This window comes from Ammospiza caudacuta, chromosome 1, assembly GCF_027887145.1.
Source record: "Ammospiza caudacuta isolate bAmmCau1 chromosome 1, bAmmCau1.pri, whole genome shotgun sequence".
Lineage (NCBI taxonomy): Eukaryota > Metazoa > Chordata > Aves > Passeriformes > Passerellidae > Ammospiza > Ammospiza caudacuta.
Window position 1 is genome coordinate 36,116,475 of NC_080593.1, and position 25,489 is coordinate 36,141,963.

Sequence of the window (25,489 nt, forward strand, 5' to 3'; positions counted from 1 at the left end):
GCAGCAAAAAATGCCACTGTCCATGCCCAGTAGCACCCATGCCAGCAGTATGAGCAAACAGACCTCAGAGACTGAGCTCTCCTTTTAATCACAGAAGTTGTTGTTTTCTCTCAGTGTCAGTGGTTGTTGTTCCAGCCAAGGCTTTTATATATGTTATTCCTGGACTAATGAAAACTTGAAGTGCTGCTTGCCCTGCAATACCAAATTTATGGATGAGGAGACAACTTCAGCTTGCCAGGTGATAATTTGGCACCCTTATGTCAATGTTAAAATCCCTGCAGCTGTAAATATTTATTTGATATGAAATATAGTCCAGCTAACACATTATCATATGAATAAATCTAACCTTAAATAAAACATGTGCTCTCCATCTTTTATGCACTTTATAAAATGTTTGATTCTTGCTCTGTGCATTCTCAGCTTATTACAGCTATTCCAACGTATAGCAGTCTGTGGTGTGCCTTGATTTCTTTTCTAATACAACATTCTGCTTCTTGTATGTCACCTCTTACAGCTTTTGCAAAGTTATGATTTGATAGGACAAGCACAGTGAGGGCATTAGGACCGAGAGAAAGACGCACACATTGCTCTGTATTATGTCTGGCAAAGTGCTTCCTGACTGAGTGCCGTAGTTATGTGTGAAACAAAGTCAGGGACCGACTACTTCTCATCTGTTGATCACAGTTAACTTGAAGCCTCTGAACGGGGGAGAGCTGTCAGATCTGCTTTCTGAGATACAGTGCTTCAATCCAGGCAGCAATTGGAAACTTTGAAGAAGCAGGATCTACCCATGAAAGAAACTATTAGAAATGGGATTTCTTTCAACTTAGAATTTTAAAAGGGAAAAAAAAAATCAAAGCTTTAGCTACTTTTTCAATCAGCAAAGCATGCACTTTCCTAACTAAGCCGGGACTCCGCATAATAAAGGATCTACTTTATCTCACTGGATCCATGCTACATTTTACTACAGTAAGTACAATATTAATAGGAATGTTATAATTTTTTTCTGTAAATAGAGAGGAGAGAATGAAATGGCTTCAGTGAAATGTGAAGGGAACAAAACAATCCTCTTGGCAGATAGTGAAAACCAGGGCTTTTGTGCAACCCGAGGACTGAAATCTGAGGAAGATTCAAGTGATATTTAACATGACCATCTGTATAATTTTGTCACCAACAGTATGTTCTTGAGGAAGAAGTGCAGATATGGATCACGTAAGCTGCAGTTTCTCTTGTTGTTTCTGATGCTGGGGTTTTTACTACTGATGGTTACAACGCTGAATCCACCACCCAGCAACCAGAGCAAGGAAGGGACTTTCCAGCCTGTGGAGTTCAACCCCCGGGAAGGGTATCAGCTGGACTTTGTGGAGACCCAAGAGATGCTGGAAACCCAGGAGGAGAGCCAGCAGTATTACCCTCTGGATGGTCTATCGCCTTTCATCTCCCTGCGGGAGGATGAGTTGATCATGGCCGTCGTGTCGCCCACCGGCAAAAGGAACCACAGCCGGGCCAGGAAGGGCTATCGCGTGGTGAAGCAGCAGGGCAGGCGGCCGGAGGGGAAGGCAGAGGGGGGCCCCGAGTCCCAGCCGCTGTCCCTACCCCTGCAGGACGGGCAAGGGGCTGCGGCGGGGGAGCGGCCGCTCGGCCTGGAAACGCACGGCTTTAACGAGGTGCTCAGCGAGCGGATCGCGCTGCGCCGGGACCTGCCTGAGGTACGACACCCGTTGTAAGTAAAACACCCTATTTCACTTCTGGGGGAAAACCTGCCTCCTTCCCCGCCGCCGCGTCCCCCCGCACCTCCGCTCCTGCAAACCCCGCACCTCTCCTCCTCTAGAGCTCGCGTCTTTCCTATGAACTCCCGCTCCGGGTTGGGCGCTCCGCTCCTCAGACCAGGGACGCTCCCAGCCTCCTTCGGGAGGTGGTTCAAGCCCTCAGAGCCGGCGGGCGGCAAAGGTGGAGGGGGGCACGGTGCGGGAGGGGCAGCTGGGCCCGCTGGGTGAGCGGAGCGGAGGCGCGGAGCGAAGAGCCTGTGGGGGCGGTGTGAGCGCTGCCGCGGCGGCCCCGCACCCCCGGCTCGGCCCGGCCCGGCTCCGCGCCGGCTCCGCCGCGCCCTGAGGCCGCGCGGGCGGCAGCGCCCCCTACCGGCGCCGCGTCACGGCAGGTGCCGGGGGCGGCAGAGCAGGGAGCGCCCCGGCCCCGCCCTTCTCTGTCCGTCCGTCTGTCTGTCCGGCTGCTGGGCTGCAGAGGGGGAGGGAAGCCGCGCCGAACTGGAGAGCAGGAGAGACGGGTTTCGTCCTCGGCCAGGCCCCGTCTCAGCCCACTTGCCGGAGCTATGGGGTCACTGGGCTTACAAAGTGATGAATGGGTGAAGAGTTGGGGCTTTCGGCTCTTCCAGAACCAAAGTGACCCGATGGTTACTCACAAAAGTGGAGCCGACTCTGCACTGGTGTGGCCTCACTTTAAACAAATATCATGTGCACTTTTGAGCACCACAATATAAGAAAGATAAAACTGTAGAGGAGGATAACAAAGGTGGCAGTGGGTCTGGAGGAGAAGCCATGTGAAGAGCGGCTGAGGTCTCTTGGTTTGCTCAGCCTGGAGAAGAGGAGACTGAGGGGAGACCTCATTGCTGCCTACATGTTCCTCACAAGGGCAGGAGGAGGAGCAGGCACTGATCTCTTCTCTGTGATGACCAGTGCCAGGACCCGAGGGAATCACCTGAAATTGTGTCAGGGGAGGCTTAGGCTAAATATTAGGCTGAAAATGATTCTTCACCCAGAGAGTGGTTGGACACTGGAACAGCTGCCCAGGGAAGTGGTCACGGTGCTAAGCCTGACAGTTCAAGGAGAATTTGGACAATGCTCTCAGGCAAATGGTGTGACCCTTAGGGTGTCCTGGGCAGGGCCAGGAGTTGGACTCAATGATCTTTGTGGGTCCTTCCAACTCAGAATATCCTGTGATTCTGTGGCAAGTATTGAAAGGAAACTGCTGGGAGGAAGGAAAGTGGAGATTGTTGTGTCAGACAAGCTCTGCCAACACCACAGCCGCCACGCTGTAAGGCCACCTCGAAAAAATGTTGCATTTGAAGCCCCAGGTGTTACATTTGAAGTCTGGAGACTCGAGAGCCAGTTGTCCCAGCAGCCCAGCTCATCACACTTCTTAAAAAGGATCTGAGTTGTATCTACTATCAAGCTGCCCCAGGGAAAGTTCAGGTTGGACATTAGGGGGAATTTCTTCAAAGGGCAATTAAACATTGGAATTAAATGTCCAGGGAGGTGTGGAGTCACTGAAACTGGAAGTGTTTAAGGAAAGACTGGACATGGCACATAGCGCTGTGGCCTCTTTGAGAAGGTGATGATCAAGTCCAAAGACTGGACTTGATGATCTCAGAGGTCTTTTCCAACCTAATTGATTCTGTGATATGCTTCCCTTCCCAGAGGGAGCACAAGGAATGTGAGTGGTGTCTTGTCTCCTGTAACAAAAACAATTGAAGTTTTCTCCCAGGACACTGTGGAAAGACATACTGGAAAACATTTAATATCAGACCCAGAATACATTTTTTTCTAGTGCTCATTTTCACATGTTCAAAGACAGCCGGCAGCTCTAATTTAAGGGTACAGTCTCAAAGAAAGAGAAATGAAAGAGTGTTTTCTGTACTTATTGACTAGATTCAGTGTTAATTTGATTAACTCCATTAAATAATGGCATGCTGATATTATTTCAGTTATTTTTTGGCATGCTTCACTGCTAACTCTTCAATCTATGTAATGTTCAAAGGAGGAATGACAACCCTGGTTTACTGTTTTTGGTGGAAAGCCAAAAAACAATTTTACATTGGCAGCTGAAGGGCCATCCAACAAGATACAGCTTTAGTTAATTCTGATCTTGGTAACATTTAAGCCATGGTCTCAGAGCTCCTGGATGGATTTTGCTGTCTCACAAAACACTAGTTACAGCCTAAAGAGTTCTCAACACCACAGCTTACAGAGTCCAGAAACCCCCAATGTCAGCATCTGAGGCTCATTTAAATCCAGATCATAAACCTGGAGCAGAATATGTCTAAGCCAGACCTGTCCTTTATGGCACAGCACACAAACCACAATGATGATTTTTAGGCGTAGTTTGCTCTGGGGGCCTGGCTCACAACTGTGTCAGTCCAGTTTTACAGCAGTATAAAAAGAGAGCAAACCAGAATCAGATTGTCTGTGTCTCTATTCGGTTTACATCATGTTGTTCACCACAATGCCTATTATTATTTAATTAGAGGGAAGCCAACCAGTTAGAGATGTTTCAGTGAGTTACCTCCATGGACCCAGTCTCCCTCAGGTCACTTGAAATGGGATGGCAAATACTTCACATTAGAAGCAGCCCATGCTCTGAGGTATCTTCATCCCTCAAAGTGCTTTCTGCTGCCATCAGTTGCTCCAGCTGGGGCTGACACTCTCCTGGGATGCCTGAATCAAGCCTGCCATTGTGACTTTTATCCTGGGGGCTCTGCCCAAAAGAAAGGTCTGTTTTCCTCTCTTGGGTTTGAGTGCCAAATGGCAAAAGAAACTCACAAGGTATCTACAAAAGTTTCAAGTTTCATTACTAAAGTATAGCTTCCTCTAGAGTGCTGTTTGGAGCTGAATCTCAATTAAATATTTTCCTGAAGGTGAGTGGGAGTCCCTGTCAGCTCTGCCTTTGCCTTGTCAGAATTGCTCTCTGTTCATTGCTGCATGTGACAATTCCTTGTTTTTCACAAATTAGATTAAATCACTATGTCTCATATCAGTCACAGCCCTGACTTTTCAAAATGCCAATTTATGATAGGCAGGCTATGAAACTGCTCCAAATTACAGGGAAGGTATTTTTGTGTACCAGTACCCTTGTGCATTTTTGTGAAGATTAGATATCTATATTGCAAGTCTTTGCCAATCTCCATGGCAACTAAGCACTCGCCACCAAGGTTATGTGTTCAAGTACTGTTATTTTCAATTCTTTTCCAATTAAGATTCACAACAGCTTTATTTTCTTGCTATAACCACAGAACTAGCAACTAGCTGCTAATAGCTATAGAATGTTTCTGGTTAGAAGCTGCCTGGTACTAAAAGGACTGCATTAGATCTTCACTTTTCTTAATTATTTCTCTAGTCTGTTGCTTGAAAATACTCACTCCCAAGTCATGAGAATATTCTTTCCTTGATCCTGCTGAAAATGGAAACAATCACCTTATATGAAATTATGAGGTAACAGTATTGTTGATTACACAAAATTAGTAAACCAAGGACAATATAGATTAATCACAGTGTAAAAATAATCAAGAAATTTTTCCTTTCTATGCAAAAAAAAGTGAACTATTGAAAAATACAATAAATTATTAAGATTGTCCCCATTTCAAATATGTATTCTATAGAATACATATTATTCTACAATATACATATTATTCTATAATATACTATAAAAGTGCATCTATAGTAATCATTTATGTGTATTAAATCATTCAGACTATGGAATCTCTTAAGTGATTAGCAGCTTTGTGTCTGGACAGTGTCTAGCAGCATAGAACCTCAGTCCATGAACGGAAGCACTAAGTAAAACACTAATAAACAGAAATACTAAAATTATATCCCTTACATGAATTTCTGCTGAGTAGCCAATTGTTTAACAACCACTGTAAAATCTGTATAATTATTTGCTTGGCAATACAAAAATGCTGAAGTAACAATGGGCTACATTCAGCCAATTGTGTAATTCCTTGAAGAAATTCTTGCTGCTGGAGATTAAATGAGTTAGGACACTGAGTGACTGTTATTTGCAAAATAAAAAGATTTTTTAAATGTGCTTTCTAATGTCAGCAAACGATAGACATAGTCTTTGCATATCTACAATGGGCATTTGAAGGCATTTTCTGGGAAATGTGCACCCTCACACCAGAATAGATGGTTTTCATATACAGTTTCTGTGAGGATGAATGGGAAGTGTTTGTCATCTTTAAATGTTTGAGTTATTGTGGTGGTTTAACACCAGCTGGGAATTAAACTTCCCCTGTTCCCTGTGAGGGAGGGACAAAGGATTAACTGTGGGTTGAGATAACAATTTACTGAAAGCCAGCAGCAATGGAGTAAAGAAACACACAGTGACAGCAGCAATGCTAATAACAAAAGTGTACAGAAAGAGAAGGTGCTTTACACACAGAAGGCATTCACCACCTTGACTTAGCTCTGCCTGGCCACTGAGACAAAGACAAGATGCTGGGGGGATGTTCCTGTGTCTTGGCAATGACAGTGGTTATTCCAGAGACAAAGACAGATGGCAGGGGGATGTTCGTGTGGCTTGGCAGTGCGCTGCAGTTATTCCTGAGACAGACCAAGACAAGATGGTGGGCCCTCTCCTTACCCAGTGCCACATGGCCTCCTGAAACAAAGACAGGATGGCAGACTCTCCCTGCAGGCAGTGTTCCCCAAGCCCAAGACAATGAAAAACAATGAGGGAACAAACCCCCAAAACTGGATTGTCCACTTTGCACCATGCCACCTGCTTCCAGACTGCTCTGCTGGTTTGATTGCACACTGGCTCCCAGCTGGGAGACTCATTCAGCAGTGATTCATTTTCATTGGAAAAGCAACCTGTACAAACCTTATAATGAAAATACATTTTCTTTCTTAAATGTATCTATATATTTGTAATCATGGCCCATGTAAGGATCCATGTCATTGCCACAAAGGACTGAGATGTTGGCTTCATTCACTAGGATCTTGTACAGGTAATCCACAGGTATACTGATCTCTTGTGCAGATGAGTTATTTCATTTGTTAGTCTTAATGGTACTGCAGTTGCTTGCTCCTTTCTTACTTGGGAAAATGTGGAAATTAGTGGAAGCTGGCCTGCTTTATCCATCACTCTGCTCTAATTATCTTCACTTTTTCTTTACATTCTGGACTGTTTCTGTTTGAGCTCTGGTTTTTGAGGTAGACAGCAGGAAAAAAAAAAACTATCCCAGAACACAGGAACACTTTCCTCTTTTTCTATTATAATTTGATACTGCTATTTCCATATTTTCCCTTCATATTCCAGTTTTGGATATACCTTAATACTTTCTTTTTTTAGAAGTGAGTTGAGATCCTAAACTGCTCTCCACCCCTGAAGGTTTAGGTGCTGCTTGCAACTTTGCTCTGAGAAAAATAATTAGCCATTTGTTCCAGTGGTTCCAGTGTCTTCCTCATTTCACTCATGCAGGTGCCTACAGCAAAAATATGACTCCAGTCTGCCTACTGCTAGTGTCATCATCTGTTTCCATGATGAAGCCTGGTCTACTCTGCTGAGAACTGTGCACAGCATTATGGATACAGCCCCAAAGGCCTTCCTCAAGGATATCATCCTAGTCGACGATCTCAGCCAGCAAGGTAGCTCCCATTTCTCTCTATGTGAGTTCTTTTTTCCAAAACTTCAGGAAAGAAACTCTCCTCCTCCAATAAATGTGTGAGGAGAGGAGAAGGCAAAGATGACTCCTAGGAAGCGAGCTAAGCACAGCCCAGAGCTGGCTACCAGGTTTCACTATCCATCCCTAGAATTCGGCATAGCCTTTCAACTTTTAGATATGTTTCTGTTTTTCCCCCACGTCCTTTACAACCACTCTGAACTTTCTTACTTTAAAATAAGATCACAGCATGTAAATCTTAGGATTCCCACTGGACCAGGTCTGCTGTCACAATTTCCAGACTTGGATTTTGGCTGAAGCATAGAGTGGAAAAGTCCACATTGCTGAAGTAATCCAAAGTGCTTGGGAAAGCCAAACACCTGTAGTATCTCACTCTCATCTGTGTATTTTATGAGATGATGAGAGCATCCACCTTTTGCTGAAAACAGGAAAGGAGGCTATTAAGATTCCCACAGGAATAGCCTCATAACTTGTGAATCTCAGTTTCCATTAGTCTCTACTTCCCTTTGACATTATGCTGCTGCAGAAATATTTGAAATGTGGCCTACTTGGCCATTTAAAACAAATGCCCCTGAAACATTTTCCCAGCAAGAGGTAGCATCTCCTACTACCTGTTTCTTTTCTCTAACAGCTCGAATCAAAGCTAAAACATTTCAGTGGCTGTTGTGTTTCTGCCAGGGCCCCTGAAGTCAGCTCTGAGTGAATACATCTCTAAGCTGGACGGTGTGAAGCTCATCCGGAGCAACAAGAGGCTTGGAGTCATCCGCGGTCGGATGCTGGGAGCTGCGCGCGCTGCCGGGGACGTGCTCATCTTCATGGATTCCCACTGCGAGTGTCAGAAGGGCTGGCTGGAGCCCCTGCTGGCCAGGCTCTCCAGCAGCCGGTAAATATCCCTGGGTGTGCTGATTTCTGCTGAAAGGGACCTGCTTGGAAAGTGTTGGGTAGTTTTTGTAATCCTCCCTTGGTTACCGTCTTGCTTTTGGTCACATCCCTTTTATTTTCTACCTTATCAGCATATGCATCACTCTGATATGTGGGAAGCAGGATGGGTAGCAGAATCTCATGGCTGATTACCCTCACTTTTACACCCTGTGAAAATTTCAGAATTTGTATCCTGTTAGAGCTTAGAAGCTTTAGAAGGCTTCCTGTTGGTCTGAATTAAAAATATTTCAGTCTCAACCTGTTTGTAAATCAGCAGACATCCACCAGAGAAAATTACTGCAGGACTCCATTGTTTTTACTTTTTAGCTGTCTCAGTAATGGAGGCAAGAATAAAGTGCTTTGTCCTCCTGAGCCAGTTTGGCTGTGTACCATGTCACATTTTGGCTGCCATTTCTCTTCCACAGAAAAAGCCCAGACTTCCAGGGCAATCTAGGCAGGTTTAGCTAATCACAGGTACTTTCACTGACCCCAAAGTAACAGAGTAAGGTAGAGATTAATATTTCTGAGTATTTGATGTTTAGGGTGGTTCTTGGGCCTGTTTTCTAATGTACATCTAATCTCATCTATGCAGTCCTTTGAAGACATTGAAACCACTGCAAATGTTTCTAGGCTTACATGTCAGTAAATCTTTTATTAAAGGGACTTTTTGAAAGAAAAAATTGTACATTAACTTGTCACTTGGGAAAAAAATAATTGCTAGAGAGGGTAAAAAAAAAATATCTTTAAACTCTTACTAGACTGTTAAATAGTCATGCTAAACACCTTCAAAGGCTGTTCCCAGGCACTGGAAGAAGGTGCTTTTATGGCTAATTATGTTTGCTTACAAGAGAATTAATGTGAGCTTCTAGAAATTATTACATCATTTGAATGAAAACATTATGAATACTGAAAGCAAGAGTAATGCTGCCTTAGAATGTTGGGAATATTCTTTTCAAAAAGGTCCTCCTTGGAAAAGCAGATTATTTTTTGTTTGCTGACAAATTAGATGGTTTACTATGAATATACTTCATGATTCTTCTGCCTTGAAGTATAGTCTATTTTTGATGTTCAAGGAAAACTACTGTGTGTATCAATTGGCCAGTCCTTATTCAAGGGTGTTGAAATTGCTGAATTTAAAAGAGTTACAAAAAGTCTCAGAGAAGAGCTATAGTGAAGGGAGAATTACAACAGCAAGAGAGAGAAGTTAGGACCCTACACCCCCACAATGTCAAAAATTCACTGACAAAAATTATTCTTCCTGAGGGAATGCAAAGCCAAGTCTGCTATTGTTCAGAGATTCTGTAGCACTGTCACCAGGGGGTGAGAAGGGAATTCTCTTCATTATAGAGCCCATATGCTCATTCATTACCCCAGGAGAGCAGAATTTAACAGTGAATTAACTAAGATCTAATGGGATTAATGAAGCAAAGATGGAAAACGGATTGGATAATAGTATGGGTTAAGCCATCCCTTTTTGTGTGCTGTATCAGTCTCTGTGTCTGACCCTGGAAGCTTTGTCACTGCTAGTGAGGAGAGCCTGTGACATCCTCCATTGAGGAGGGAGGATAAGGTCCAATGCACCTGGCAGTCACCTTCCCTTACTGTCCCTCTTTCTCCAGCTGAAGAATGGTGACAATTACACTGACCTGATAAGGAAGTTAATTCATGACTTTTCATAAAGTGCTTGTAATGCTTGCATGGAGATCACCATGGGAATGTAAGGCACTATCATAGTCAACTTGGCTTCATTTAGCACTTGAGGAGCTGTTAAATTGAATCATGTGCACTGCCTGAGACTGCCCAAGTGAGGAAAGCACAGGAAGTTGAGAGTGACTGGTGAAATATCCATCTTTCCTCTTCCTAATGTACTGATCAAACTGTAACTCATGCACTTTTGCTGGAGGGACAGCATGGCAAAACAATCACCTGGAGTGAGTTGTTTGCTGGCAAGGACCAATGCAGCCTTTCAAAGCTCAAACCTTTGCAGAAGCTTAAGGGAGCTATAGAGTGGTTTTAACTTTAAAAATAGTGATTTAGCCTAATTTTTTAAACTCCTGATCCAAGTATGCCAATATTATTGTGATCTGCCTTAGAGTGATGCTGAGAGATCCTTGCCCAGACTGAGATGTCACTGTGAGTTGAACACACTCACAACAAGAGAGATACTCAGTTTTAGTAGACTGTAGGATAAATATAAAAAAAAATTATCCCAGTTTTACAGGTATAAAAATATTTATACAGAAATACTTGACAGATATTTGACTTGTTCTAGGTAATGACATTTCATTTCCCTGCCTGATGGCTTTATTCACTAACCCCATCTAATTTATTTTTCTGAAAAAAAAATTAAGTAATTCCAAAATCTTTTAAACACCTTGACTGGGACTAGTTCTGTGAACCATGGCTAATAAATTGACTGAGAAGCTGTGCATCAGCTTAGTATATTGCCTAGAGAATGGTTCAGTGGTTTCTAAAGCATTCCTTGACATTTTGATTATTCAAGGATGAATACTGTAGGTACCTGGACAATATTAGAGAACCACATGAGATGCCCCACAGATCATTTCATTTGACAACTGTTTGTGTTGCAGGCTAATTCCAGGTGAGTAGCATGGTGCATAACAATGCAGCTGTGCCATTATTACAGTCATCTTCGGAAGGGTTTGCCTCTCCAGGAGACTGCAGAGCTGCTATTTTGTATTCTGTCCAAAGGCAGGGAAAGGCAGAGGGGCATATAATGAGCTGTGCCATGAAGCCTTAGAAATGTTGTTCCTTTGATCTAAAACCAGTGGTCACCGTGCTGAAACAGGATGATAAAAAAATATCCAAAACATATTTCCTTAAAATACTTCATGAAAGCAAAATGAACCTTGATGATATCCTTGACAAGGAATTCCACCTGTAAAAGAGGCCTGGGCACCATAGCTATGGACAGAGGGGTGGTTTGCAAAGAGGTAGCTGGGCCTTGGGACCTCGCCTTGCTCCTTATTGCAAGGGCTGTTTCTCTCTGTGCTGCCTATACCACAGCTCAAATATTAGATTAGGAAACAGAAATCTGTTACATTATTTGAAAGAGCTTATTTGGTTTCTAAAATTCAAAGTGCCTCTACTTAGCAATGTGATTGTAGGTCACTTATCTTTAATGAAAATGCTGATAAACAGAATAAGAAATTAGCATAGCAGTGGAAAGGTGTTTCATCATCTGTGTGTTCCCATCAGGAGCAAATGGAAGCTTCTGCTTGTAGATACAGGAATAGAAAGAGTTCTGCTGTCCAGAAATTTTCAGTGTGGTTCTGATTTTATGGTAATACACAAGAGAGAAGGGAAATATTTTGCACGGAAGCTGAACAGCTTCTTCATCTCTTTTAGTCTGATTCCCCACTTTTCAGTGGCCCATATCCCAACTTTTTGAGCTACCAAATACATGAGCCATCTGTTTTCTAGCTTCTCACAGGCTTGGAGAAGCAGGATGTTATCCATTCTGAGCCCACACAAACCCAGCATCTGAGCATGCAATTCCATGCTGCTTTCCCAGTTTTGAAAGCCTTCCATACACTTCACATGTAACAGCCTTCTTCCTGGGATTTCTGTGTTTGCTTGATTCTTTTACATCCCCCATTTGTCAATAACACTCATTTCAAATTCAGTAAATGTTCTGCATTTACGTGGTAGGTTATGGAAAGATAAGCTGTCTCTTTACAATCTTTCACAGTTGATCAGGATCAGAAGGTGACCTATTTTAAAGAAGTTGAGGTAAAGAAAATAAAGGCATGAGTCTACAAAGGCAAATATTACTGCTAAACACAGGAGCAATAAAGATTTATGCAAAATTCATGGCTCAGTGCTCTGACTGTCCAGTGTTAAAAGGTGTTAGTTACCTCTACAGATTTTGTTACTCTACATACAAGTTTTAATATTTTAGCAAAAAAAGGCAGGTTCAAAAATTATTTTTAATAAAACATTCCCTTAGCACTCTGCTTTGCAGAGATTTGCTCAGTGCTTAGCATATGAATACTCCACCTATTCGAGTAGACTCCTATGCCCTAAGTTAGTCTGGAGTTGGTCTGGAAGGCAGTATTTAAGTAATCCTTTATAACATTCCTTATCACTGCATTTTATCTTCTTATTAACCCTATCTAATTTCAAGTGCTCTGTATTTCCAAGACTTCAGTTAGCCAGCAAGGTGCTCTCAGTGGAAATGCAGCATTTTGTGGAACCAGCTTGGGTCCTCAGTTACTCACTGTAGTTTTGACTGGGCACAGAAACAGAGAACTGGGACTGCCTGGATTTCTTAACTATCTAATTTTTGCAAGCTGTGATACACCCTGAAATAGGTTGAGAATTATACATCATTTTTATGTTTGGTTTTGAGGGTTTCTCTTTCTCCTTATACAAAGGAGGATTTAAACAGATTAAAATCTATTCCCTTCCCAGCAAAACAAAGTATAAATCAATACAAAAGCACTTTCAAAAAAAGTGTATCCAATACTTCAAAACTGACACATTAATTAAATCTTCCTCTCCCCATGTTACTTAGTTTAAAATTAGAAAAGAACATAATGTCCATGATGACTGTAAAGGGTCATGGGAAGGCATTTCATTTGCAATTGTATTTGGTAAAGAAATCCCAAACCAGGAAATTGTTCTTGTTTGGGTTGCTCTTTTTCATGGAATTCTGACCTTTTGTAATTTGTGTGAGTTCCAAGCATTTGAAATATTCACAGATTAGTCAAACAGTTCAAAGCCTTGCTGCTAGTTGTATTTGAATTTCCTGTTTTTCCCTTCCCTCAGATTCCACAGAGTAAAATTAGTGGTAGTGTGTGTTTCATTTCAAAGTGCTGAGAAGCTGCTGTCTGCCAGTTACCCAGTTAAAAACAAGAATAGCTAAGAACATCTTCCAATTACCATCTACTGCAAATTTGCATTTAGAACTACACAAATGTCAAACCATCTTTGAATATGCAGAAAACAGCTACTTTTTAAAAATCATACCAACAAAAAATGGGTAAAGCGCTGCTTCATTAGGATTAAAATTGAATATTGACCAATTTTCACACAAGATAAAGTTATTAGATTCTTCTATTTCAGATCAGAAAGACATCCAATATTTAGTTTTAAGAAGGTGTGTCTCTGTTGGTTTCAGCAAAGCTACATCATGACCATATGACACTTACACCAGTTGAAGGTCTAGCATTGCTCTTACAAACATACTCTTGAAAATTGTTAATCTTGGCATTCTGAAAAAGCTACAGAAGTAGTAGCTCTAAAACACAGTTATCACTTTTTACTGTATCATTTTGTGGGAAAGGAGATCAGATTTTATTTTGTTCTGGTTTATGGTTGATTTTAGCCAGGATAGAACATGGCCTATTCCTGTGAGTTATTTTCAATTTAAACACTGTAATTTTCCATGTCATAATTTGCAGATAGTTTGGATAATTGCTTGGTCTCAAAACTATCAGAATCCATTATGACCTTACTGGTATATTTCTTGAATTGAAATCTTGAAGAATCAATGCCCAATAACTAGAACTACTACTGTGGTGCCTACTTTTGTGAGCAATTGCACTCATGCCAGAAGTACCACTGGAGCTTGGAGCTTTATAGTGGAAACACATTTAAGGTGGATTAAAAAAAAATAAAAAGACAAGTTTTAAATAGCTACAATGATATGAAAATGTAGAATAGTCTGAAATGTTTGGATCATCTGATCCAGAATATATCTGTGTGTGTCTGTCTGTATCTGAACTATCCAGGATCAGTTCATGTGGTCTAGTCTGCATGGTCAAGGTCTTCTGAGTAGTTTAGTCTACATTGCCTCTGGCTTCTACTCAAATACGCCCTCCTGATATTTCCCTCTTGAATCTGAAATCATAAAATAAACTACCCTGGGGTCATTCATTCCTCAGTCCTGTCTGAATGAGAATGGATAAACCAGTAGCAATAGATGTGTGGGTTTTAGCAAGCAGCAGCAAACTGAGGTGGGAACTGTGCAGCTGCATCTGCACTCCCAACCAGGCAGTTGTCAGAGATTCTCCTACACTGGAGAATGCAGCAGGCTGTAGAAATTACTGTTACAGTGACTTTTCATTTTTGACATTTAGTCATTTAAAATCCATTTAACTTGTCAGATGGATTTCCCTCAGCATATCAAAGAAAATAAATGCCTGTTTGTGTGAGTCCAGTGGGACACTACCTTTAGGAACTTTTAGAAGCAGGCAGTTTGCTTTGCATGCTGTTAGTGGGTAAAGCTTCCAGTAGAAAGGGCCCTGCTGGCTTGAGTCCTGGGTGGTTTCTCCTGTCATGGGTACAAAACTGTATCACAGGGACATCATTAGGAGAATCAGGGAAGGATATCAGCTTTATTGGTTTTATTTTTACTATCACTTCTTTCCATTTCTTCTTGAGTCCTGGGGAAGGATGACAGGAACTCACTGCCTTGATGTAAATGCCTACAAATGCTGCATATGACCATAAAATTTTCTCACCTATTTGTAAACCAGATGCTTGTTTCTAAGAGTGCTTATTATTGCATGTTAAAGGATGATTTTATACCTGAGCAGAGAAATAAAATCACTTTTTTATTTTAAATCTTCCTGGCTTAAGCTCATTATGGGACAGTCTGCTCTTACTAGGAAAAAAACCTGGGTCATATTAAAGCAATCCTCTGCATGGTTCATCTTTGTAGTCTCAACTAGCAAGCATTAGTCTTACTCTGTGGGCTTCTAAAATCCTCTACAGGAAATGTCAACTGTAAAGAAATAAAGTTGGGCATTTCCCCCTACTCTGATACTGAAAAAAACATTATTCTAGTGATTGTAGAGGCAGAGAAGATATTTCAGGATTACATTATCATAACCCAGAGCTACCATCTTCCTTAGCTGGTTCTGGCCTCTGCCATGGAAAAATACAAATCTCTCACTGCACAGGAGACTTCTGAGATTTCCTTTATTCCCTGACACTCTTATGTTTCAATCAAATTTCTCTCCTTGTGATTTCTGACCAACATATACATCTTAAAAGAGGAGATAAAAACATCTACATTTTGCCCCCAAACTGACCATTTCATGTTTTTCTCTCTGTTTTAACAGGAATTTTTTTCCTAGGGAATAATTTCCTACATAGATATTCCTAGTCTGATAATAATTTTTTTCCAGTGTACCTTAATCCCTCTTAAATATTACTGATTTTTCTCCAGAAGAACTTCTGTCTATAGACCAGTCTTTGCACTGAGACCAGAGACTATCCTTTTAGCATAACAGAGAAGAACTGGAGAATGTTATTCTTCAATACTTTTTCCCTGCAGTCCCTAATACCATTTCATTCATACTCTGAAAATTTCCAAATGTCATTGACCTGAAAACAAGGAACACTGAAGGCTGTTCTGAACTACCAGTTCATTCCAAGAGGATGTGCAAGTACACTGTGAAATACTGTGATTTCTTTGCCATAGGAAAATGTCTAGTACCTCTTCTCAGACTAATCCAAATTTAACTTAAGTTAGAAATAAATCAAGGATTGTCACTTAGAGTGTAATGGTTCTGTTCTTGCTCTTAAAAGTAGGTTCCACCCTGGGACAGTGCATTTGCAAGAGCATTCTAAGATTGTGGTAAAATACAAACAGGCACTGGCTTATGAACTCAGTAATAAATATTTTTTCAAAACAACCAGCAGAACAAACTAAGGATAAGTGCACTCTTTATTGTCCTGATGTAACAAACTCATGAAGTGTGTGCAGTATTTACAGGAAAATCAGAGGATGGTAAAGGGTGAGAGGCCAAAACCATCTTCTTCTATAAACTTTGCATCCATGCAGAGCCTGTAGTATCAGAGGCTGGGGCCTCTGTGTGAAACAGCTTTGTAAGAATTCTGATAGCTAACTCCTAACAAAATCCTAGATAGTGTTAAATGACAATGCAAGGTACAGGGTATCAGTAAATTATTGATCTTTAGATTCCTCACTGCAAGCTCAGTATTCCCATGCAACGAGCATGAGAATCCCAGCATGAGCTTCTGTCAGCAGGGAAACTAAGGGCACTCAGCATTTAGAGGAGTGGTTGTGCTTGACAGTGTCAAAGAGGAGAGCTAATGTTTACTGAGAGGAATAGACTTCATTTATGCATTGGTTTGGGACATAAGTGGTATTGTTTTTTTCAGAAACAGTGTCGTCTCCCCTGTCATAGATGTCATAGACTGGAAGACCTTTCAGTACTATCACTCTGTGGGCTTGCATCGAGGTGTTTTCGATTGGAAATTAGATTTTCATTGGGAACCAGTGCCAGAGCATGAAGAGAAGGTACGACAGTCTCCCATCAGCCCTATCAGGTAACAGTCCATCAGACAATGTGCCTTGCTCAGCTCAGCAGCAAAACTGCACAGTTTGGGTCATCTTGGGTCATTTTCCAGCTAACAAGAGAAAGGTGTGGTTACTTGCACTTGCTCAATTAATAACTCTTAAGGGATAGGTTTTTTGTTTGTGCTGGTTTTTTGGCCTTTTGTAATCATTCTAACTAGACTGCAGCCACACTTTCAATGTGACAAATATTTTCCACACATCGACACAACTAGAGAACAGCCTGACTAGACAAGGTGTGGAGATTTGTAGGGAAAGCAAAAGACATGTCATACAGAGTTAAAAAAGATGTCTTACTCATGATCTGTTTATCTCTTGTTCTGAATGTACATGTGTGCAATGTTCCCCACTGTTCTGAGTCTTATTTGATAATTCACCTCTTAGCTCCCTTCCCCAAACAAATCCTAGAATTACACTCCAGTTGTCCTTTATTTTGGTTAGATAATCAGTTCATTCAAGCTTATATGGAACAGTATTGAATCATTTTGTAATACTCTCTCTATGGAAATGGTGGAATTTTCACCCTCTGTGTAATTCCTTATCCATAAACAAGGTGTTCACTTCCAAACTGTTTTCTACACAGGAGTCCTGCAGTAGCTGGTGCAGTGGTGGCCATGGATCGACATTACTTCCAAAATACTGGAGCTTATGATTCTGACATGACCATGTGGGGAGCAGAAAACCTGGAACTATCCATTAGGGTAAGGACCTTAATTAAAACATCAAGATGTGGTAACTATTGCAATTTTAAGGAACCTGAATGAAAAAGGAAGAAGATATTTGCAAAAACAGTGCAGAACATGTTGGGTTATGGAGACTACAACCTCCTCTGAAGAATTCAATTCCCACGCTCCACAGCCTGTCAGGACTATACAAGAACATGCAGCTGCTGTGAGTTAGGAGCATTATGTCAGAAGAAGGAAGTTTTGCTGGCTATCACTATCTGCCTGAGGCCTGAGTCACTGCTATTGGCACCCTCTGAAAGCTGTCTCTTCTATTCTGGCATGTTAGCATGCACCAAAGGGAGAGTAGCTTTATTTTTTTGCCAGCCTGTAGTTTTAATAGCAAATTGTTTATATTAAATCCTTTGCATTGATTTTTGCTGAATATGAAGAGTAGCTGATATTGAAAACCAATGAAAATTGCAGGCACAAAGGGGTAGAGTGTTTTTATTGTCCCAGACAAGGGAAGCTGTGCACCCAGATCTCTCCACTACTCTGCACTGTTTGTGCACAGAAAAACATAAAAGCATATTAATAGCCATACTGGGTCAAATCAGAGGTCTGAATGCCCAGAATCTTCTCTGTGTCTGTGGGGAGCAATGTATGAAGAAGCATATAATAATGCTCCTGCTGTTTCCAGGATTTCCTGAAGCAGAGCCTAGAGTAAAGGAGCTTCTCCCTTTCAGATAGAAGTAATCTAAATAAGGTAATCTCTATTTGTGCTTTCACCTGTGTTTCAGACCTGGCTCTGTGGTGGCTCTGTAGAAATCATCCCATGCTCCCGAGTTGGGCACGTCTATCGAAATCACTTCCCCCGCGCTTTCTCCTATGAAGAGGCCATTGTGAGGAACAAAATCCGGATAGCAGAGACCTGGCTGGGCTCCTTTAAAGAGAACTTCTACAGGCATGACACAGTGGCTTTCTTAATCAGCAAGGTAAAAACATCTCTAGTGGTTTGTATCTGAGGTTTGTGTAGAGATAGGTGAAGGGAGAGGAATAGGAGTGGTGGTGTCCGTATGCAGTCAGATGCAGGGGATAATCTTTTTATTAAACCTTCCACTGAAAGAGCTGTCAGATCAAGAAGGAGAGAGAGAAATTTGTACCTAAGCTCAGCTTTGTGCTGAAGTTATCCAATCTTCTGGAGTATAATCTCTTCTCCAAATGACTCCCCAACAAGCTGTGGTTTGTTTTGTCACTGATGGAGGTTGTGATGTATCTGAAGTGGAAACCTGCAGCATTGTGTGCTCAAAGGACTGTCCTAGAGGGTTCACTCTCAGTTTCTGGTTTTCCTCATAGGGTTCATGAGGATATTCAGTGTTAGTCACAGGCAAGTGGCAAATTATAGTCTCTCCTGGAAGGGAACATATCTGAGTGGTCTAGTGACAGAAAAGATATGGTTTTTTTTCCTGAACTGACATATCCAGAAGCAACTGAACCGAGAAAGTCAGATCTCAACATGCCACTATTTACAAGTTACCTTTTCATTAGAAGCATGGTGTGGACATCTGACTAGACATTCCTCCAGGAATTTGAATTCCCCTTAGTCTGTAAGCTAGGACAGGCTTGCAGGCAGATGTGTGGTGTAGCCCTGGCAGGCACCTACAGTTGAACCATCTGCAGGTTACACACCATCCAATAACTACAGAATGGCCACACCTGTACAGTCTCCATGGCGGATCAGGGGTGGTCAAGGAACTGTATATCCCTTGTATTACAAACAAATGGATGTTTGCTTACTGGGAGTCTTGCAGCTGTGGGGAATGTTGTTGGTGGAGTTAATGTCGTTAATAATGTTAATGTTGCTGCAGTTCCCAGGAATTCTCTGGCTCCAGTACCTTTTCTTGTAATCATATTCTTTCTGCAAGGCTGTGGACAAACTTGTAAGCAGTTTTGAATGAAAATGTATCATTTATCTTCCTGTTCATTTAACAATGCCAGGCTTTTAAGGAGAAAAAAATTAACTGAAAGCATTTAGGCAGAGCACAGGTAGGTGCTGTGCAGTTTCCCATTCATATTTGCTCTGGTGTTTCATAGAATCAGAGAATGGTTTGGGTTGGAAAGGACCTTAAAGATCCTCTCATTCCAACTCTCCTGCAGTGTGCAAGGATGCCATTCACTAGATCAGGCTGCTCAGGGCCCCGTCCAGCATGGCCTTGAGCAGGGATGAGGCCTCAGGGATGATGCCTCGTCCCTTTCCAGGGATGGGGCATCTACAGCTTCTCTGGGCAACCTGTGCCAATGCCTCACCACCCTCCGAGTAAAGGATTTCTTCCCAATAACTAATCTAGACCTGCTCTCTTTGAGTTTAAAACTACTGCTCCTTTCTGTAAGTCCCCTTTAGGTACTGGGAGGCTGCTTTAAATTCTCCCTGAAGCCCTCACTTCTATTCAGTTCCATCAAGTGATCCCCCACTTGCTCTTCCCTTATAGGGCAAGGGACTTCCTTCCCCTTCCCCACTCACTCAGAGGATCAGGGTCTTGAGAGAATAGAGAGCCTGACTGCCAGCAAAGACTGAGGAATACAACTCAGCCTTCTCCATATCAGTCACCACCAGTTCACTTTTCTTGGTTATTGGTGCGGAGGGGGGGGCATCTTTTCTGACCTATGTATTTATAGAATGAATCCCTTCTTGTGATTCTTTGTGTCCCTTGCCAAGTCCTGTTCCAGCTTTGCCTTGGCTTTCCTGACCCCACCCTGACACATTCAAACCATATCCCAGTACCTCCCTCAGGTCACCTGTCCCCGCTTACACTGTCTGTGCATTTCTTTCTTACTCCTCTCTTTGAGGAGCAGATCCTTGCTCAGCCATGTTAGTTTCTGGCCTGCCTTGCTCAATTCCCTGCACTCTAGGATAGAGAGCTCTTGCACTGTAGGAAAAGTGGCTTTAAAGAACTGCCAGCTCTGGTCAGCACCTCTGTCCTTAAGGACAGTTTCCTAGGGGATCTCTTTCACCAGCTCCTTAAACAGCTGCAATTTTGCTCTTGCAAAGTTCAGGGTCTTGACTCTGCTCCTCACCAGGCTGGCAGTCCCTGAGATCACAAACTCAAGGGCTTGGTCGCTACAGCCCAGGCTGCCACCAATCCTGAAGGCTTTAATGAGCTCACCTGCACTGGTGAGCACCAGTAATACCTGTCCTGCATGCCTCATTCATCCAGGGCTGGCCATCACCCAAGAAAACCAGATCCAGCAGGAGCTGCATTATAGTGGGGAGAGAACAGGACTGTACATCAGTGTGACTTCTCTCTTGCTGTCTAGCCTGACCTCCTTATGTTCCACCAGTGGATCTGCCTCTCCAGTTAGCCTACTAATTGCAGAGTCTGGAACTATTATGTTTCCTTTTCTACTCTGATTTTCACATTTTTAAAAGGTCCTCCCTCACTGCCTGTGTTGCAGGTTTGAACTTCACTGGCCAGGATCTTGTCAATTGATTCACAAAGGTTTATAGTCACTAGACCAAGCCTTTTAAAATGGGCAGTGAGGTTTTTAAATCATTTAATAATTCCCTGAAGGCTTTTCTTGTCAGCTCAGAAGCAATTTTCTCTACTAAAAACTAGTCACCAATGATACAGCTTGCTAGCTGTAAGCAGCATGACCTTTTGCTTGAGTTTATTCTAGCCACAACACTTTTACTACTTCTGAGTATGATGCTCCCTCAAATGATCAATTTCATGATCTCTGGGTGCAGCATACCGTAACATAAATGGCCCTTTTTGTGTGTTCCTTTCTTTCACAGCCGATGTTTTCAGGCTGTCAGTGCAGCGGGATGTTATTCAAAAGGCTCAGGCAAGCGAGGACGTTATTGCCGCTCAGCGGCAAAGGGCCCTGAGGGGATTTATTGCGCTGAGAGGGTGAGCAGAGCCACCTATGGGCCACTAGAGAATTCTCCGTGAGTCTTCACCGCCACCATTGCTCACTGCAGAAAACAACCAGTGACCCCCATTTAGCTGGCTTTACAACTCTTCTTGGTTTATGGTCTGAATCACATCTTGCACAGAATGCCTGTGGTGTGAGCCTTAAACAGATGAATTAGGCTCTTCCCAGCTCTGTGCTACTTCAGCCACCAGCTTTTTGGCTCCTTTTCTTGTGTGGTTTGCATATTGAATCTACAAGCACAGTTTCCTTTCAGATTGGTTTACAGGGACAATGACTTTCTTTACCTTATTTACCCCATTTATTCAGCATCAAATGCAGACTGTAACTAGTATGATAAAATGAGATTTACTGCCACTGCCTTCCTCGGCCAGGGCAGGGTCTCATGAGAAACATCTCTTTTTAGGGGAAGCATTTTACTTCTCTCTCTCCCTTTTCCAAGAAAACCTCTAGAGGACAGGTTTGTGTGGTGCAGAATTGCTAAGCTTTGTTGTTATGCTTATTGAATCTAAGACTGACACTGAAGTATGAGGTTCTCTTTAAGATACTGCAACTGTTGAGCTTTGCCTGTGGAGTTTACAAAGGCTGGCAAACAGTGCCATATGGAATGATTGATCCTTGCCTTAAGAGACTGACACTTCACCTTGGATCACCAAGGCCCTTCATTTTCCATTATGCAAAATCCTTTTCTTTCTTTTTTATGGATACAGAGAAATAGCTGGTCTGGGAAAGTTATTTACGGGCAATTCTCTGCTTACATTGCCAATTTTAATTTTTGATAAAGAAATCCAGACCAGTTTCCTGGAATCCCATCCCAAACTGCATTTTTTAAAAAGTAGAAACATGAAGAGGGGAGATCTACTGCTGGCAAGAAAGAGGAGAGAAACTTTTAAGGGTTGTTAGATGTTTTTAATATTTGGGCACTGAGAGATTTAGAAAAGCGTTTTGTGTGGTTTTGAAACTGCAGAATTAGACACATAAGTGCTTAGAGGTTTTGAGAATCCCTTTAGTCATCTTTAGTGCTAAATACCCTCAAATATTCAGCCTGTCAGCCTTTGCAGTACAGATGCCTGTAGCTGCACCAAGGGTTGAAGGCATTTGTCTTTTTTCATAACAGAGTTGCTACCAGGAAAGTTGAGAGCTGATATTGTGTCTTTATAATTCAAGAAAATGGAGAAATCATAGGAAAGGTTTAATGTATTATAGCTGCAGAGCACCTTTGTTCATTAGATTTAGTAACTGTCAGATAATAGACAGATAATAGGTGATAGACTATATTTTGGGTTAAATTCTGTCATCACTTATTCCCTCTGATCATAGAGGACTGACAGTAACTGGGTAATTTGGGCTGTTAAAGGCCAGGAAATTGAGTTTTTATCAATGATAAAAATTCTGTATTAAATGGCAATCTAATACAATCCCACTGAATTTCAGTGCAACAACTATCAAACTTGATCCTGATTTTTTAAAATAAAAATATGACAAAGACTGACTTATCTTGCAGTATAATAATAATAATAATAATTTTTAGAGCACATACTTATTTTCACAATGTATGCCACTTCTGAAACACTTCTGTCTCAATGCCAGACTGTGGCTGTTCTAGCGCAAAGTTTGAGGAAGGCTATAGCTGGATCTCCTCCTTTGCATATGTCATAAGAGATAGATTTAAATATCTATAACATTCAGGACAGAAAAGGTGGTAGAAAAAATTCCTGTGTAGTCATTTCAACTCCTAGCATCTCTAACACAAATACACCAACATCCTTGCTGCCCTTCTCCCTTTCTCCATAAAGGCAGAGAAGCCAGACTGCAGCGAGCGTCTTCAGCTACAGAAGAGACTGGGCTGTAGAAATTTCCAGTGGTTTCTATCAAATGTGTACCCTGAACTCTCCCAATCTGGAGACACACCAAGATTCTCTGGCAAGGTAAGAGAAAACACACTATAAAGAATGATCTATTTTTGCATTGTTCAAAGACTCCAGTGTCACTTCCATGCCCTGAGTACCTGGTCCAAACAGGCAATGCAACCAGGAGGAGAAAGAAAAAGACAAAGAGCTGTTCCAAATTCTCACAGAAATGTAGAAAACCAGCCAGGAACTGAACCCAGAGTGTCTGACTCATTCAGTGTCACAGCTCAGAGGATCCTAACCTGAGGTTCTTCAGGTGCCATTAGTTAGGCAAAAGAACTGTGTTGCCTCGTGCAGATGGCAGAAGTGACAGCAGCCAAGATATCTCTGTGCTGACCCATGTGCACAAAGAGAAAAAAAGGATTTCTTCAGTCCTGCACTTCCTGAAGGAGAGAAGTGATAGCAATAGGAGTTCCCTGGCTGTGTACAGGACATGGAATGTCTGGGTTTTTTTTTTTTTAAACACATAGTTGATAATTGTAATTCATTGAATATGAGTTTATTCCCAGCAGCCTTACTGGAAGGGAGTTTCCCCCAGCAAGGCAAGGTCTACTAATTAATTCACACTCAGCTATCTTTAGCCAGATTTTACTGTGTCCTTTTACTATTTTATGTGCTCTTTATTTTCAAAAAATAAAGCTTGAGAAAAGTGTAAGAACTGAGTTTGGATCACAGGAATTGTGACGTTTCTTCTGGAATATCTTGTGTTTTTTCTGACTACAGTGTCCTGTTGAAGTGCAATTTTTCACTGGCATAAACATTTAGATACCTTTCTTTTAATTATCATAATAGTTAAACCCAAAAGTGGATCTCTCTAATTTAAACAAAACTCACTAGGTAACTGACCCTGGGTGAAACACTGCATTTAATATCACATTAGTTTGCAAGATCAATATGCAAGACCAAGTCTGAAAGAAAAATACTGCCTGATTTATGAACAAAATCACATATCATAAAGGGAAACAATCACAAAATGTTAGGTGAAGGATATTTTGTTTGTATCCAGTTGTGATTTATTTCAGTATAAATCTTTACTTACAGCTTTACAATACTGGTGTTGGCTTCTGTGCAGATTACAGGCCTGGAAGAGCTACTGCAGAAGGGTCTATTGAGCTCTCCCCTTGCAGTGACAGTCCCACCCAGGTAATACTTTGAGTGTTTAGGCACTGTGTCAGACCTAGGGAGCCATGCTGAAAACAGGCACCCCAACACGTAAGGGGCTGGGTTGACACTAGTGGAAATACTGGCATGTTCAAAATTTGCATGTGCTAAAGCAACAATGCCCACTCTTCCACAGCTAAGTGCCACTCAAAAAATGCCAATGTCCCCATGTGTCACTGAGGCAGATACCCACACTTTGCTCCAGAAGACAAAATTAAGCACTTATTTGTTTAGTGTATTTGGTAGTGTCTAGGGAGCAGAAAGCTTGTGAGTAAAAAATACTTAACAGTTCCAAGTTATAGAGAAGGAGGAGGGGATACCCCATTACCGACTAAATCTGAAGATTAATGCCTAAACTGCAGTCTAAGGCAGGAGAGAATTCATTTACTCTCCCTAGATGGTATCGGTCTAGCTCAGGGTGAGCTGCAAGCACATTTCAAACTGCAGCATGTGAAGACACTGTCAGAAACACCCTTCTATTCAAATATTTATGAAACTGGAGAATTTTATGACAGGGTGGGTTTATGTCACACATAATCATAGTTCACAAAGCCTTTCCTTGGGTAAATAGTTATGCCAGAATTAGCTAGCAGGGGGAACTGCTTGAAGGGTCAAGGCTGTTGGGTCTCTAACTCATGTTTGGATTGTATCTTAACAAACATGTACAGGAAATTGTCTTTAGAATTAGCCTTTAAAAATGAACTGGGATGTCCATCCATCATTGTTCAAACAAACCCTTCCTTTCCCAGCACTTTGAATATAACATGAAGGAAATCTTGCTTGGTTCTGCTCCACGGCTTTGCTTTGATGTCAGACACGGGAAGGTTATCCCTCAAAACTGTACAAAGGAGACAAACAACAGCAGCCAGCACTGGGATGTCCAGGAGGTCAGTGGTGGCTCTGCCATGGGGGAAAGGCAGCTGATGGTGACTGTGGGATCACTGGGTGATTTCAAGATTTGTGTGTGAGGAAGGCATGAGGTACCTGAAGGGCAAATTTCACTTCTGTAATTTTTAACTCAGAAAAAAATAGGATGTCTCAAGCCCACTAACACTGTCTATGTAAAGAACATTTGGTTTAGAAATACAATGACAGAAATCCTACCTAAAATCCTGTGTCTTTGTTTTACCTGTTG

The 25,489-nt window shown here is 41.9% G+C and overlaps 1 protein-coding gene across 1 annotated transcript in view; it reads left to right on the forward strand.

Moving 5' to 3' along the window:
• The first annotated feature begins 206 nt into the window (after nt 1-206).
• GALNT15 (polypeptide N-acetylgalactosaminyltransferase 15) overlaps nt 207-25,489 on the forward strand; it is a 31,809-nt gene continuing 6,526 nt past the window's right edge. Inside the window, exons 1-10 of the mRNA XM_058812026.1 lie at nt 207-238; nt 1,178-1,723; nt 7,216-7,382; nt 8,096-8,300; nt 16,496-16,663; nt 17,275-17,392; nt 18,154-18,348; nt 23,080-23,211; nt 24,235-24,336; nt 25,104-25,241. Of these exons, the coding sequence (XP_058668009.1) occupies nt 213-238; nt 1,178-1,723; nt 7,216-7,382; nt 8,096-8,300; nt 16,496-16,663; nt 17,275-17,392; nt 18,154-18,348; nt 23,080-23,211; nt 24,235-24,336; nt 25,104-25,241 (1,797 nt within the window). The 5' untranslated portion in view covers nt 207-212. The remainder of the gene's footprint in view (nt 239-1,177; nt 1,724-7,215; nt 7,383-8,095; nt 8,301-16,495; nt 16,664-17,274; nt 17,393-18,153; nt 18,349-23,079; nt 23,212-24,234; nt 24,337-25,103; nt 25,242-25,489) is intronic.